Source organism: Phallusia mammillata, chromosome 4 (genome assembly GCF_965637545.1).
Source record: "Phallusia mammillata chromosome 4, kaPhaMamm4.hap1.1, whole genome shotgun sequence".
In the NCBI taxonomy this organism is placed as follows: Eukaryota; Metazoa; Chordata; class Ascidiacea; order Phlebobranchia; family Ascidiidae; genus Phallusia; species Phallusia mammillata.
Genome location: NC_137255.1, coordinates 14,699,006 through 14,716,312, shown reverse-complemented (window position 1 = coordinate 14,716,312; position 17,307 = coordinate 14,699,006). Strand labels below are relative to the sequence as shown.

General features: G+C 35.5%; 1 protein-coding gene across 3 annotated transcripts; it reads right to left on the bottom strand.

Moving 5' to 3' along the window:
• Positions 1-734: 734 nt before the first annotated feature.
• On the bottom strand, positions 735-17,270 carry LOC145223184 (F-BAR domain only protein 2-like). 3 transcript variants are annotated; one of them, XM_080089546.1, is made up of 25 exons: positions 17,051-17,270; positions 13,488-13,579; positions 13,274-13,348; positions 12,010-12,151; positions 11,638-11,790; positions 10,797-10,901; positions 10,317-10,415; positions 10,089-10,185; positions 9,449-9,665; positions 8,643-8,670; positions 8,506-8,550; positions 8,296-8,400; positions 7,853-7,936; positions 7,721-7,747; positions 7,535-7,553; positions 6,337-6,382; positions 6,030-6,262; positions 5,610-5,744; positions 5,101-5,299; positions 4,160-4,315; positions 3,835-3,967; positions 3,340-3,434; positions 2,913-3,014; positions 1,824-2,047; positions 735-1,594 (listed from the first exon to the last, which is right to left on the bottom strand). In XM_080089546.1, the coding sequence occupies exons 1-25, from the start codon at positions 17,240-17,242 to the stop codon at positions 1,569-1,571; spliced, it is 2,829 nt and encodes a 942-aa protein (XP_079945672.1). In that variant the 5' UTR covers positions 17,243-17,270; the 3' UTR covers positions 735-1,568. The 3 variants fall into 3 exon arrangements, with proteins under 3 accessions (XP_079945672.1, XP_079945674.1, XP_079945673.1); XM_080089548.1 differs by lacking the exon at positions 17,051-17,270 and adding an exon at positions 16,514-16,800; XM_080089547.1 differs by lacking the exon at positions 7,721-7,747 and having other exon boundaries at positions 17,051-17,269.
• Between the last annotated feature and the right edge of the window lie 37 nt (positions 17,271-17,307).

Below are 17,307 nucleotides of genomic sequence, written 5' to 3'. Positions count from 1 at the left end.
TACAAATTGGAATCAACTAGCCCAGGGGTCACCGAACTTATTTCACTGCGGGCCGGAGAAGTTTAATAATGATTCGCGCGGGCCGGATGATTTACATGCCCTCGCGCCGTCTTTCCAAACTTAGCCTGCGAGGCGATTTTTATAGGGGCGCCAAGATATGGTCTTACAATCCTATTTGTAAAGTTAGTCTTATCTTACGAGCAATGCTTGTATATTACGTCTCAAGCAACAAAAGACGGCGCACAATTAACACTTTTGGTCTTGTCTGTGACGTAACAAACTAATCCTGGGCGTTGCAATCCTATGACGCTAGGTAATATCAAGTCTAAATATCGCGACAGGAAAACTTTTTATTCATTTTTGAATGTTAGAAAGTTTTCAATACGATTTGGCAAACCAAAAAAATGTGGTCGCGGGCCGGATGAAATGACCTCGCGGTCCGGATCCAGCCTGCGGGCCGTAGTTTGGTGACCCCTGAACTATATGATCTTATTCCAGAGATCTCCGAATGAAGAAAACATAACCTTTTGATTTCTTTGGGGAGACGAAATAAGTATGCAAAATGGGGGTGTTGGGATAACATTTCAGTATTTTAAGAAAACTTGGGGGTACCTACATTTTACCATCGAAATTTGCAAGGGGGTAAACGATACATGTGCCTGGTGCAACAATTTTGTGTCAGCCACGGCACGTTTTAACTTCATAAAAACACTGACTTACAACAAGATGTCCGATAATGTTAAGATTTGTATTGTCAATTGTAAAATATTACAAACGCACATTATATCTCTAACGCAATCACAATAATATGGATGAGAAACTTGAGACCGCATAGAAGCGGCTAATATCACAGAAGAAAACAACAAAAAAGTGATTAAAGAGCAACTGATTGTAAGGGATCAAAGCTGACTTATGAACGATTTTTTTCTGACGGTCAAATATGCCAATTCTTCGACAAGAAATCAATTGCAATGGCCGTTAGAACTGCGTACAATCCCAAATACTGTACTAATCGTAATATAAGCGCAAAACGGGCACAATGTCTGCTCAATGTGACATCAATACATTTCAAAGGTCAGCTCGCATGGCAGTAAGATCGACGGTCGGAATACAGTAGCACCGCATATGAAGAGATTTTTCGCATGTATACATAAGCTTAGCTCAATATGAGTATCGCAGCTGCGTGGAGCTCGGAAGCTTTTATTTGTGGGTAATTTATGAAAACATGGATGCTATTGCACTTTAATGATTGTGATAGGCAAACCGGGTCGAGCTATCTGCCGATTTCAGAGCCAACGTCACAATGAACAAGACTCACTTTCACTTTGACAACAATGATCGCAGCATTACATAAAACTTGCGGTATAAAATATAAAATAAACAAAGGCATCCCATTGGAGACGCGAAAGTGACGTTTGCCATATTGGATGAGGTTAAAACTGCGTGCTGAGTTGGCGAAATGCGGTTGGAACAGATAGAATAATATATTTGGCCCATCTTTGTGTAGAGAGAATGAGAAATTGGAGCCGGGATGAAAGTTTCATCTTGCAGCTCGACAGTGGAGGGCGCTAAGTGCAGTCAGACAAATACTTTCCTGCAATCCAAAAAATAACAATTCTGTTTATACACAGAACGTACCAATCACATTGATAAATAAAAATACAGACGAAACCGGTAAATCGGGATGGCAAAAAGTTTTGTCCCGATTAACTGGTTTCGTCTGCATTGGGCAGGAAAAAAATATCAAGTTTAAACAGAAATTTATTTAAACAAAAAAATTCTACACTAAGTCAAATACAAAGCCATTAATAATTTAACCCTACCTGAAACAAATCGACGCTTTGTGAGTGACACGCGGTATCCGGTCCCCACAAGTTCAAAGTCAGCCCCGCTCAACGTCGAACCTTCGGACATAAACTGGACAGCAAGCGTGGAAGATTTGCTTGGTCCAGACGCGATTGACAATTTGCTGTGTAAAGTGCCAGGCGGTGTGCTGCTGGTAATCGGGGTGGGAATTTTCCATGACAGACGCTTTTGACCGGCGATCCTGCAATAAAGTCTTCGTTACAGAACAGAAGAGATGTTTTGTCTTTTTTCGATACTGAATTCTATGCAAATTGATATGCTCAACAGAAAAAATTCCAAGACCTTTTTATCGTCTGCCGCATCTTATTTACAAGATTTATTAAACACAGTTTGTCCCCAGTTTCTTTAACATAATATTTCCTACAAAGTTTTAGATCTTCCAGTAGTTTTTATTGTAATATGCCAACGTTTAGATGTCCTATACGAGACACCTTCGTCAGGGTAGGTGTTATCACTCGACCATTGGTGCGCACTGCGTTTTTTACCACTGCGCTTTGTATGTACCCTTGTTGCTTTATAACAACTGTGTTTTTAATTTATGTCATTACCCTGATGAAGATGTCTCGTATAGGACATCGAAATGTCCGCATATTATAATAAAAAGTTAAAAACTACTGAAAGAGCGAAAAATTTGTTCATACATGATGCCTGGCAGCAACAGTTTATTCATAATATTTCCTACGTCTAAACGTTTTGGTTACATATAATTTCCCCAAAATATGTCAAAATCCCTTTCCTTTCAAAAAATTTGCATTAATGAAATCTGGCCTCTTTCCGCTTATTAATGGCCAAGTTTACATGGACATGTATTGAAGAGAAAGAGGGGTTACGTTTGCACCATTGTGTAACCGGAAAAATGCTAACAGGGGACAAGCTTTAACACTTTCATTATAGCAATTGACGGCGGCAACCTGATCAAACCATTCAGTAACTGCTAACACCAATCATTTTGGTTATCAATATGTATCAATAAATTTGCATGAAAATACACACGGTCAGTTTTGGCCAAAAAGCGCCATAGCAAACAAAATAAATGCTTCTCTTACCATGTTGCTTGTGGTTCTGACTGAACATTTGTAACTGATCCTTCTACAGGTACCAACACGTTGACGTTCTTTAACGGTGCGTTTGTGCATTTATTGTTGTACCTGTAATTTTCACAGAAGAAAATGAGCACGTGCGTCATGGTAAGTACAATGAGGTGCTGCATAGTAATCTGACCAGCGTTCTCTAGCCACCTATTTAGGCAGAGGCAATATATTCATTTTGACCTAGCTCGTGTTATGTATTACAAAGTTATTTTAATAATTGTTTCTCAGAGCAATGATCCAAAAATCATTGATGTATATAAACGCGGTGGTCATATTTTCAACAGGTTTGGCCTTGTTTTTTTTTACTGCCAAATTGAAATTTATATTTTTTAGCTAATGATACCCTTTAGTTTGTTCATTTGCATCATGTTGCTTAACATACTTATAAGTGATTCGAATGTCTGTGTAATCTGACTCGCACTGCCAAAAACTTGAAACGTGAAGGGGAACCATGTCGTAGCCTGACTGAGAACTCATCTGCAATAAATTAAAAGTTTTTTTAATCTAAATGTGCATAAAAACATAGTACAGGATCAACAACACTCAAAAACTGAAAGTATGGTAATGGGTTATTTTCTTAAACGTGAATAGGCAGAATGAACAATAGCAGTTGCATTTAAACAAACATTACATGTAGTGATAAAGATATGTGCAGGACATTTACAAATGCATCATTGGAATGTTTGTGCATACATGACATAAAGCTAACAATGTTTGAACAAGTGACAGATACTGTTGCATTTGTTGCCAAATATTTAACTAGAATGCACTAAGCATTCCTTTATGATGGTAACATTTAGCACATTTAAAACAGAAAGTAGTATTGTCATAAAACAGACCATTCCCACACCATATTTTAGTTATCTTTACATCATACCTGATATGTCAATATTTGTATGTTATAATACGGTGAATTGGGATTCGAATCTGCCATCTTCTTTACATGTGATGTCAATGCAGACATGTTAAACCAAAAACTTTGCTGGCTTGATTCTGATTGGGAATTGTCACTAAACACAAAAACATACTTAAACATCACAAATCATTTTGAACATTATCCATGGTCTTATTTATGATTGTTATGTTCTTCGTTTGCACTTTTCAATAACCTATGCTTATGCTTCTGAGTGGTGAAACTAATCAATCAATAAACATGAAAGTGCTTGACCTTAAGAAGCCACTTTACACCAATACATACTCACAGGAAAAGTAAATTGGGGTTAGGGGTAAAATCATGTACATTGGGACATCCCTTGATCTTGAAGCTCAGAACAGCAGGGTTAGGATTGGACGTGAAAGCTCGAACAATACCAGCGGGAAAAGACATTTGCATCTCACCACCAATTTTTACCATGCATCTGCAAACCAGAAATTGTTTAATACTTACCACTTTGGAAGGTGCCAACACATTTGTTCAACAACAATAAGTTGTAACTCCAACTGGCATCAACAAGACTTTCAAAACAACTGTAAGTGCATTTAGCACCAGACAGACAAAAAAATAATTACAAAGAAACTTTCCAAATATTACTAGATCTAAAACAAACAATATTGCTCTATGACTTAATCTAAATCACTTCACATTTGGCAAAACAATAACAGTTAAATAAGATATGTAGTAAAAATTGCCTATTAATATTTCACAAAACATCTCAAAGTGATACACCATTTTGGTGAAGGGACGAGTACCCGGTACCATCAGTATCGAAAGATTTCAATGGTATCGATACTCGTACGCGGTATCAAAATATTTTATCTCAGTTTTCGATACCAACGTGCGAGTACCGAAGGCCGATTTTTACCATAAGAATACAGGCAACGTTATGCCAATAATTGCTTCGGACAGCACAAAATTGAAAAAAGTTCCGCCAGTTTACGTATATCTTTTTCGCTATCACATGGAGATTACATTTTTCGGCATGTGAGTGTGCACGACTGTCCATGGCAGATAAATTAGGCAGTGATATACAACTAAGTACAACACTACACTTAAGTACTCAGTATCGAAGGTATATACATGTGGTACTCGTACTCGGTACTCGCTTCAAAACCTGGTATCGTCCCATCACTATCACCATTTGCAAATATACCCTCGCATAGGTATGGCTTTTTAAACTAGGTTTGTTTAACAATGTTTCAGTACCTTTGTTCATCAGCCCCTTTGAAGTAGGCATTGACAGTCTCAGTGAAGGCAACAGCTATTGGTATCGGATCTCCGTGCATTAATGTTAAAGGACTTGGCCCCCTTGATGATGCAAAGCTGTCCATTGGTGTAGTTCCACCAACAGATGAAAGTGATGACCAACTCTCTGAAGATGCCAGTGGGGCTGATGGTGTGGTTGCTGAAAAAAACATGTTTGGCCACTTTAAAGTCGGTAGCACTTGAATCAGAGTTTAGGTTAAAAATAGATAATGTATAGACAGAGAGAGAGTGTTATATTGCAGTGGTAATGTCAAAATGTCCTTCATTATATCATGAAAGGCAGCTGTTACACAAATGAAACTCTATTTTATAGTCAATAACAGACAAGTTGTGCAGATTGAAAAAGTTAAATCTGTTGATTATTAACTTACAAAGACTTTTTAACTATTAACCAAATGTAATTCAGGAATAATTTAGGTGAAGACACTTTATATCTGCATCCAATATACCTTTGGAAGGTCTGCTGTATGGGGTGGTCAAAGACAACTCAGTTGGTCTTGTTGACTCAACTGTGTCAACTGGTTCAAATACTGGTGTCATTGGACCGTTGCCTTGCGATCCAATTGATGTTTCTTCCTTTTCAGCTGTAACAAGCGATATAGCAATAAAACATTTATACATTAATCATTTGCCAAATTACATTACCCTTGTTAAACTGAAAAAAAAATGTAAACTAGAAACAATATCATAAATGTACTTAGAACTGGTCATATTTCATTAATTTTTGAGTAAAGTGCTCTTTTATTGAATTTGTGTTCTGTCGACTTCACAAGATACAATAAATTAGTAACTTTTATTTGTAACTTAAAAGATGATAATTTCATAGGTGTACTTAGTAAGCGGTAGTGACTAAGAAACACATGACCTACCAGGCATTATAAAAAGGTTGTTTAGTGACACGTTTGAAGAAGATTGAGGCAAAGTTGAAGTTGTAAGGTGGTCATTCTTGGCAGAAGTGGCGGGTGACTCAGGTTTGGAAGCAAACAGTCCTGCCAGGGTGTCTGTAGTGTTGGTGCTTCCAATCAATGGGGCTGTTTTGTTGTTTGCAACAGGGGTGTTGTTTCCAAACAAGTCCATCAGCTCATCACTTAACGACTTTTCACTTTGAAGGTAATAAAGGTAATGATTTATCAATAAATGAAATGGTCAAACTCAGTAATAAGGTCACATGCTTACGATTTTTCTGGGACAGTTTTTTGCTTGGTGGTATTGTTGTAGTTGGCTGTAAATTAAAAACTGTTTTACTTACGGAACTTTTTTTAAATTCTAAATCATAGTTGAAAAATCACTTGACGCCAAACTTAAAGATCTTGATTTTAGCACACTCATGCAAAAACAGAAATAAAGGATCATCTCTGTTGTTCCACAAACCATTTTAGATTTAACATAATCATCATTAGTAAAATGCACATCCAAACACTTGTAAGTCTTTGTAACTGAAACAAAAACAACTGAAACCTCACTTGAACATATATCTTAATCAAAACTGTCATGCCCTCTTGCATATCGAAAAATAAATAAAATATACTGAAAACATCCTCAAAAAACTACCATGCTCAACATCTGTCTTGGCATTGTCTTCACCAAATGAAACCCAACCACCAACTGTTTCACTATCTTCCGAAGCGGTATGACTACCTAAAGATGATGAGGCAGAAATCTCTGTTGATTCGACCAGATAGCGAAGTGAAACATTTAAATCCGATTTGGATTGGCCATGTCTTGAGCGGTCAGACTTAGCACTAATAAATGAACGTTTTCTTTGTATATCATTCAAACTTCTGGTATCCGTTGAGCTGTTCTCAGAGGTTTCTCGAATTGCTTCAGGAATTTGCATACGGGGTCTAGCGACAGGGTGACTTTTCGAGCTCTCTTTTTGCTCTTGTTGAACATCAAATGGCACAAACATTGTTGAAAACCTGTTTTCAGTAAGTTTAGGTGCAAGTGATTTCAATGAAGATTCAGTAATAGAAAGACGAGGTTTGGGCACAGGTTTAGCTGGAGATGACGATGGGCTGTTGTCAGCAGATCGAATTTGAACAGGAAGAACTTTTGCTGCACCAGAGAGCTGAACAGGTCTGGATTTTCTTAATTTTACTGGTGTACTTCGTGGTGATGGGACAAAGGCATCATTTACAGACTGGTGGCTAACTCTGGTTGCTAAGTCCTGGCTATTGTCACTGTTCTCTGCACCATCTGACAAGGAATTGATCTGCCTGCGTGGAGCTATAGCAGGAGGGTGTGATTGTTTCTTGCACTCTGATCTGCGACCTGAATTCAAACCACCATCAAAAATTTTCGAATAAAAAAAACAGAAGTTAAAACATTGCTTACAAAAATATAAAAATATAGAAATAGGGTTAAACACACTTACGTGACAATCTTTTTCCTCCCTGAAAGAAAGAAAAAGGTTGTAGTTTATAACACAGTTGATGATATCGGCAAACAAAGGATGTTCAGTTCTTTTAACTCAGTAATTTAACTCTTTGAACATTTTACCTCCATTAATACAAAAAACACAGTTTACAACAACAACAACAAGGTAGCACGAACAACTTACTGGGCTGTTGAATACATAGACATTCCGCTAAAGTAAGCATGTAAACAATGTCTACAATTATACACATATCCTAGTAGTTTATGCAGCAAACATTAAGCATGATTTGATTTGGATTGACACTACATTACTTACAAGAGGTGTTGGTGAATTCAATGTTAAGTTTTTGGTGATGGCATTTAAGGTTTCCATGTCACTCCCTGCTGATTCAGCAACAGTCTTCCAAACAAAAACAATTTCAATGAAGTATTACAAAATGTGCGCATACATTTTTTTTAGAAAGTTAAAAATTATATCAAACATACATGAAGTACCCTTTAAGCTTTTTTAATAAAGATATTTACATGATATTTGGGTAGCTATAAATTAAATACAATCAGAATAATGTTCGAGAAAAATAAGAAATGGCAGCAGTTATGAGCTTCCAAATAAAGTTGTTGTTTAAAATGCAGAATAATCAAATCATCACAATGGCATGTACACAGTTTACCACAAGCATCTCAAGAGGTTGTGGCAAAACTTTCCAGAAGTTTCATGACAGTTTTAGTTTTAGTCAAGAACAAGGTGATTCAATGTACCTCATCTTTGGGATTGATTTTCACATGAATTTTACGGGCTGCATAATCATCAGAATCAGAATCGGAGTCAGAATCAGAGTCAAGACCCCAGCTGTCCTTGGTACTCTGTAAATAGATTCAGACAGGTAATGACAAAAACCATAAATTATGGCTGGTGTTTTTTATTTAGGATGTTCGTTTTACAACCAGTAAACTGTAGGTCTGACTTGCCTTGGGGGTTTCAGGGCGAATTGTGTAGCCTTCATCATCAATTTTCTGTAATTGCAAATGTATAAATAAACTACAAAGTATATTTCATGCATGTCATTGTGTATGTTCAAAAAATGAAATTCCCTAAATTCACTTACCACACTGCTGTCTTTGTCTGGTGACTCGCTGGAAGAACAAAAATAGTATTTCACATTTCTACATCTCTAATAAGCATGGATAGATATCCATAAATACATGTTGAGAATAAACAGTCAAATAATAAAGTATAGCCTCTAGTTAAAACCCCATATAGTTGTAGGTTTGTTGTAGTAGACTGATGTGAAAATGCATCAAAGACTCATATATGTTAATTAACCAGGATAGAACATAATAGTATTATAGGACAGGGGTGTCAAACTCAAACCACTTTAAAAGGCCAAAAACAGACTTCCAAGTAAGTCAAGGGGCCACACTGTCCAAACAATTTTTACAGTGTAACATGACAACAACAAAATTGCATGATTATAAAGTAAAAGATTCATTAATTCCATTAACTGCATTAAAAAACAATATTTTAATAAATAACAAACAGACATACAGTGTAGCAAAGTGAAAGAATCAACTGTGCTTGATTGGTTTGTGTGAAAACAATTTTGGCGTACAATGATGGAACAATCACAATTGTAGATTCTAAAGATGGGTTATTTCAATTAACCCATTAAAGCGCTAATATATACCACTAATAGACAGGGATTGTATCGTGTGAACTCGCTGGGATGACAGGGTATCTCGCCTGAGTAAAGTACATAACTTCTAGAAATTACTTCGGGGGCCGCACAAAAACTCTTTAGGAGCCGCATGCAGCCCGCGGGCCGCATGTTTGACATCCCTGTTATAGGATATACTTGAATCATTATTGAAGCTGTTAATTACAAAAAAAATTTACATACAAAATATGCCTTACATTGACTCAGCATCTCTGTCTGTCTCCTTGCTTCCAGCACTGATGGTATCCTTTGCAGCTTTTCGACTTGGAGCCTTTTTTCTGCGAAACGGCAGACCGATTGGACGTCTACTTGACTTGTTTGGAGGAGCCGAGATTGTTTCATCTGGTGTGCTTCCATTGACTGGAGTGTCAACAATGACCGAACTAAGGTCACACTCCTCAAAAACAATGGGGCCTTCGATAAAATAAAAACAAATTAGAACACTTCTGAGAATCAAAGTGCTCTTATGCAGAGTTTCACTGAAATTTTATAGAAACTGGGATGTTTGTACTTAACTATTGTAGGTATTTTTGTTACTATTGTAGGATAAGTAGTATAAAAAATACCATGCACAAAATTTGCAGAAATTGTTTGAATAAAAAGCATGTCACTTTTTGCATCTATTCAGGCAATTATATTCATTATTAAACTTATGTAAAAAACAAACAAAACAAAATTTTAAAATTCAAATTATGATTGACAGCGGTTATAAAGATTATTAAAATATCACTTTTGTTGATAATATATTTGCTTTAAATATTTTTCTAAGGATTATAATTTTACAAAAAAATAGTACCAGGAAAACAAGAATATATTTCTAAGGAAAAAAGCAAACACCTGGTTTTTCAGGTCCAGTACCCTTGGCCTCACTGTATTGTTTCACTAACATATCGGCAGAATGTTCATTGACCTGCCGTCTGAACTCCTGGTGAACCTAAAAACAAACAGTGTGTCTGAGTCAATTTACTTCAAGGTCATGACAACAACAAGTTTATTGGTAACCACAAAAATGTAGTTACACTCATACTTATTCAAGTGAACTATTGTAATCATAAAAATACACACCTGATTTATAAGTACATTGGCATTTTCGTATGATAGTATATAAGACTCCAGCACAGACTTCATATGTTTTAAATGTGCTTCTTCAACATCTTGAAACCTCTATACAGCCAGGAATATAAACAAAAGAATTAGCAACTCTGTTCTGCACAAACAGAGGGCAACCCAGCCTTTAAACTATGTTATGTTTACTTCTCTTCAAACTTCAAACAAAGAAGTAGGGAATAAAGATAAACAGACAATTAAGAAAGTTGGGTCCAGTAGTTATTAACTTGATGACATACTAGTATTGTATAACTACAAATTAAAAACACAAGTGTATTTCCAATATTAAACCTTGTTCAAAGTTGCACAAGAATATTTATTTGGCAACAATAATGCAAACAACAACCAGTCTCTACACATAACATTGTTTAAAGCATATACATTGACCAGCGGTTAGGACAAACCCACTGTTATTGGTATAAAAATGAAAGATTGTACCTTTGCACTTTCTGTCATTTTCTGTTCAAAGTCACTTCGCACATTAGAATATTTTTCTACCAAGTGTTTATACTCTTCGCCACATTTTTTTGACTTTGCTTCGGCCTAAAATCATCAATCAAATGATCATTTAGTATAATTAGGTCATATGATATGACAAAGTTTGCATGCAATCTAATAGGGGTGAGCCATAGGGGTAATTGTTTAAGTTGTTATATTTATTTAGTCAGTAATCTATATGCAACTAAATAGAAACCGAACCTTACCAATTTACACAAAAAAATGAAAAAAACAACACTTTTGTTTAAAATGAAAGCTGAGGACTAAATCAGGAGTGTACCACCATGTGGCCGCCCATGCAGAGTTATGTTCTGCTTACATGTATATTGAAATAAGCACTGGCAATAAAACGCTTTTTTATATTCGACTTCTGAAATTAGTTTGGTTTGATCTGGAAGGTATAAGATTCCTTGGTAAATACAGCATGATACTGCATGTGACCGCATGTTATCACACGGCAGGAAGTTGTAAAGGACTTGAATATGCTTTTTTGAAAATTATAATTTTGTGGACTTTCAAAAGTGCTGACAAGCTATTCGGATTGGGTGCGGGTTTGTAATTGCAATAATACTAGAATCTGCTTTAATTTACCCTGTTAGGGCTGCAATATTCTAAGCAGAATACCATGTGGTCACATGCGGTATTTAGTACCACCCTATGAGATTTATTATTTTACATGGGAAGTTAGAACTTTCGATGTAGCGGACAAAGGCGAAAAGGTTGTGCAGCATTGGAGTAAAACCACGAGAAAATCAAACCACATTGTAACAGAGATCTCTACCTTTTCAATGTCTTTGTTAAGTCCACCTGATTTCTTTAGTCGTTCAGCTTCTGAACATTGTTGGTGATACTTTTCCTTGCTTCTTTTAAGTGCATTTGTAGTGGATTGTACTAAACTCAGTGCATCTGCTGTACCACCTAATTCATCTTTGACCTAAGACAATATCTTAAGGTTAATTTATCAGAAAACAACAGCTGTTTAAACTAAATTCCTTTATGACAGAAAAGCAATAAAACTTCCCACCCATTTCCAGCAAGTATTACTTGCAACCAAAAGCTTAAAAATTAGATTGGCTTAAAAATTATATCAAATGGGATATAGGAAACAAAACTTTTTTTTGCGAAAATCTGTTGCATACATATATCGTTTTACCTGTTTATGTTTTCCTTTCTGTTCATCAAGATATTTGGCCAACTCCTTAATAACATCATGAAGTTTAATTACAACATCAACATGGCAACTTGACAGTTTCTCTGCCATGACTTTCACGATCTCAAACATAGGTGCAAATGTCCTGCACAAAAAGAAAAACTTAAAATAGTTTGGCAAGTTTCAGTTTTTATGAAACTGTTTTTTTTTTACATTATTGTCTTGGCTTAGGTACAAATGAAACAAACTTAAAAAATAACTAAAAACAAATTTAATGAAAAAAATATGTTTAGTGTAACCTGCAAATTTGTTCTTAGTCTTGACATACATGTTATGAAGCATACCAGTCACCAAAATGATTTAAAAATGTTAAGGTACAACCAAACGATTGGTCTGTCATCGTATGTTTTTCAATGAAAAAGTTTAACTATTTCGTAAAATAAAAAAGTTACAACAAAAATACGTGTTTGGCTTGATCTGTTTCAGCTATCAATATGTATATATTACAAACATGTCATAAGATTTAAGTTATACAATCCAGAGCAAATGGAAATAAATTGCTTTTTACTTCAAGGAATGACAACTCAGAGTTATCTATTGTCATCAGTACAGATTTGTTGGTTACTTCAAACTATGCCTGTGCCAAATCATTTAACAGGTTTTGTTATGGTTATAGCCCAGAGACAGTTGATAGCAAGAATGACTGATACAGGAATGAACATCTTGTACAAATACCAGCCCCTCATAAATTATTTATGAGATCACACACATTAGTTGGGTAATAACATGTGTTCCAAATTTCTCACACATTTTTAACCCACATTTCAAAAAATCAAAAATATTTCCAAATGGCCAAAAATGGTAAACCAAACATGAAACAATGATCAATATTATTATACCACCAATGACAAAAACAATCCTCCTAAAAATACTTCACACCACTGCTTGCATTTTTTGTATTGGTAATTGGATACATTTGTTGAGTTTGTTGATTCTTTCTGTCTATTCATTTCATGATTAAACTGCTTGTAATTTGATGGTCTTGTATAAAAGGGAATTAATACTGCCAAACAAGAAAAATACTTTTCTTAAACAACCCAAAACTATTGAATTAGCCCCGATATACCACCACAACAACAACAAAAACAACCTGTGTTTAATAAATTAAAATAAGGCAATCAACATGATGTTACCAAACCAAACAAAAATACTTTTTTACGAAAATTAATGTTCACAATTTTAAGCAGCAGTGTTTTACTGTACTTACCCTACAGCAGGTACATTTGATGCTTGTTTAGCAAGTTTTGTCAAATGCTTTGCATAAATATCTTCAGTGCTTGCACTAAAAATACAGAATAAAAACATTAAGGAACATGTGTTTTATATTTGTAACCAGTCTCACCAATAAAACAACAGCATTCTGAGAATTGATATCCATTCACAAACACACACAAAATCCATGACACAAATATACAGCTCACCTTTCTCTGAGTAATTCTTGCAAAAATTTGACAGCAGCTTGACCTTGTTTCATATTGTGATACAAAACACTGAAGCCAAGGTTCTTTTCTCCCTAAAACATAAAAGATTTTTTGAGATAATACAGCACAATCTTTAGTCATCAGGATATTTGGTGTGGAAATTAAAGATATTCAAAGTGAATAGTTTTCTGGTTTTATATTGTGTTTTAGTATCACCGACGATGTACACATATAATCCCAGTTATAGGGAGACCCAATTTGCCAAACAGTTCTAAAAATTGCCAAACAGTTCTAAAGAAATCTATAAACAGGAATCAGTGTAAACAGTATATTTATAGGTTGTGATTTAAAACCCACAGGATGAAGGTTTAACCTCAAGTTTAACACATTAGACAAAATATTATTTGCTCAGTATCTCCAAAGCATGGGGTACACTTAACCTCAACAGAGAAGCTCTGCCTCATGCAATGTGATTGGTCAATATACAATTGACCAAAACTGTCTGTGATGCTGTCCCTGTGGTGCACAGCAAACTTTTTTTTATTTTTTTCAAAACTTTTTCTTGCAAATCAGTGGTGCACATTTCAATTTCAAAAATTATCTTATCCTTGTGCAGTTCTATGTGTAATCACACAATCATCATAGCTTTTTCAAGTTATGTTGCAACCCATCTTTTTTTAACAGACTGACTATCCATAAATGCTCAAAATCAAATATATACATCTTAGAAATTTAAACAGTTTGTTTTTATATTGTTTGTATGGATTTTTTCACCACTGTTGATCAAATTGATAGATTATTTTCAGGCTTGTTATAATGGACTCAAGTCTGTATTATGGTAATCACAAGTGATACTGTAAAGAAGTAGGGGTAAACTATTTTGCATTTTTTTCTAGAATAGTAGTTTCATAACCAGAGCATTAAACTCAATTTTCAGGGAATGGCAGTCAATATTTCATCTTGCACATCCCAATGAGTAAGAATCAAAGCTTTTTTAACCTTCTTGCCAATGATTTGAAATTATTCTACTTGGTACTGTGTATACAAATTGCTTCAGGGTCTATACCAAGTGCAAATCTGTAAACAACTTTTAACATGCAAACAGTTTCTTTTTAAAAACATATATTATATATGTATAGATAAACCATGCATTAAAATTTTTCTTCTATTTCAGATTTTTTGTATAGCAACTGATTGGTTCTACCAATAAAATTCAATAAATGTGATTTCTACTTCTAGTAACTTACACTGTCAAGTTTTGATGTTTTTAGCTGGAAGTACATACCTCATTAAAATCAAATGTCACAGAGTTGTCATTAAGGCTATATTGTAAATTTATAAACTTTAAATACATTGAATTTGATGACTTTTAAGCACAACCCGTTTTCTTGGAATGTATGACAAAAAAGGCAGAAGGAAAGTAAATGAGATGGACTTTCAACACATATTGAAATAGCACAAAGCTGTTTATGTAATGTTTAACTTGCAATACACTACAGAACAAATTTGTATGTGTGATGCATTGAATTCATCACCCGAATAGGAAAGTTTAATTTTGGTGCAGTGGATTCTTATCATTAAGGAATAGTCCTGAAACTGATGGGTTGATTGACATTATAGCATATGAATGACAAGGCAACAAATCTTCACCAGTGTTTCTGTGCATATAAGTCAGTAGCAAACTACAAAAGTTTGAATTTAATGTTTTCATACTCATTTATATTTGTGTAGTATTTATAAGTTAAGGGCCATGTTGGTGAACATTTTTGCTAAAGTTTTGTCAACCCTTTACTGCAGGGGCAGGCAACATACGGCCCGCAGACAGTTTCAGGTCTTACATGATAATGTGGCCCGCGGCCACAGTCTGCCGCAATCCCCCACTACTTGGTTACTATGTCAAATTATAGTTGTAACGGACAGTCCCCAATAGCACAAAACTTTCCCGCTGTTGTTACCATTGCACCATACGTCCATTGTTATGACATAACTGCCAACCAAGTGTGTGGCCTGCTTTCACGGTTTCCTTTGTTTCCACAAGTGTAGCCTAGTTAGTGTTTCAGCAGTATCTAAGTCTGTGGTTTATGCATTAAATTTGTTGTGGTAAATAAGTTTAGTTATATCAGTTAGATTGTTTGGACTGTATTGTATTTGTGATGTTCTTGAATGTATTTGGCTTAGGTGGTCAAAAATCGGTTTTAAATCACTGGATAAATACGCGATTAATGTATCGATTCAGGAATCCAGCCCACCAAGTACTTCATTTTCCCATATGAGGCCCGCCGACTGGAGAAGTTGCCCGCCCCTGCTTTACTGTCACAACCTAACCCAAAAAAGACATTTATAATGACTATGTTCACAATTGGTGTTAATTGCGAAACCATGGGGGATTGTTTTCAACAAACAAATTATGAAGATTTTGTACAGAATAACTAAATTTCTGTTAATGCTTTTTTTGAACAATATATCCATGTTTAGTAGAAAAGCTACAGACATTGGCACTCGAACTTAGGGGTCTTGTACCCATGCACACTAAACATGTTGGTCCTGCAGGCCTCAGATCAGGAACTGCCATACTCTGCAGACTTGTGCTCAAGGTTGGGTAGTGTTATTTCAAGCAGGACATTTGTTTTTGTTAATGCGCTTGACCTATTTAGTGAGTTCTTTTGCGGAGCAAACGTTTGTTACATAATATCGCAACGAATGAACATTACAAATTCAAGAGTAAAAGGAAAACAGTGGTCTGTGACTCTGTGCTATATGAAATGCAAAACAACAGTGGCTAGGACAGCTTTGTTTTTAAAATTGACTCAGGAAATTTTACTTTCAAGACCCTATATTTTACGATAATTCCCCATAACCTGACAATAAACTTTTGAGCACAAACCATATTCTAAATTTTGTGAAAAGGATCTGTTTCTGTTTAAAAAAAACTGTGCTTTCAACCACATTCACATTTTTATTGAAATAGTATTGTAAGATCCGCAAATCTTCAAATTGATTTCACAAGGTGGTTGATAAAAACTTACCCAGAAATGCTGGGCAAAATAATCATCTGTAACGGCATCATTAACTGTCGTTGGGCCAAACGTAAGACCGTCTAATAAATCCACCATGTCTCCTGTTTCGGCTGTTTTTGGTGTAGATGCTAATGTTTGTGCATTAACTTTGCTAAAGCCCTGTACACCTTGCGTCGAATTTTCGTCAAACAACTTCAGCACCAATCAACACCCTATCAAACCTGTTTATTTAACTACCGTACCAACCAACCAGAACCGGCAATCTTTCTTGACTTACCAGACAACCCCACTTTAACGGAGCCCATGCAAGAACACTTAAAATAGCACAACTTTTTTGGCTACATCCAATAGAAATCTTTGTCTGTTTCTATTCTGGGGTTGAAAACAAGTAAAGGACAAAACAAACAACCATCATTTTGTCCCACAAGCATAATATAATATAAGATTTGTTTTCAACAGAAGGCACATACCTGTACCATATTATTTCGAAGTTTTCGAATTTCGCGTGAACGTAATTTAATACAACATCATTTAAACAAAACTTACGTCTTTAGATGGTGTGGAGTGTGCTGATCCATGTTTTGCCGGCGAAGGAACAACCAGAGAGTTATGGGAAGGTGTTGTTGGCAAGCTCTCACTTTTTGCCTGGCTGGCATGCACATTTCCTTTTTGCGCAAATGCGCCCTGTACAACCGGAGCTAAGATGTTTGGAACGTTCGAATTACTTTTCAATGACATTACAATCGGTCCACAATTGATACGAGACCTAGCAAAACCAAAACCCAAGATATAATTTAATCTGA

Coding starts and splice junctions, on each gene's coding strand:
- LOC145223184 (XM_080089546.1), bottom strand. CDS start 17,242: ATGTCATTGAAAAGTAATTCGAACGTTCCAAACATCTTAGCTCCGGTT. Junction 10,902..11,637: donor TTAACAAAGACATTGAAAAG/GTAGAGATCTCT, acceptor TGATGATTTTAG/GCCGAAGCAAAGTCAAAAAA. Junction 7,748..7,852: donor TGAATTCACCAACACCTCTT/GTAAGTAATGTA, acceptor TGCTTACTTTAG/CGGAATGTCTATGTATTCAA.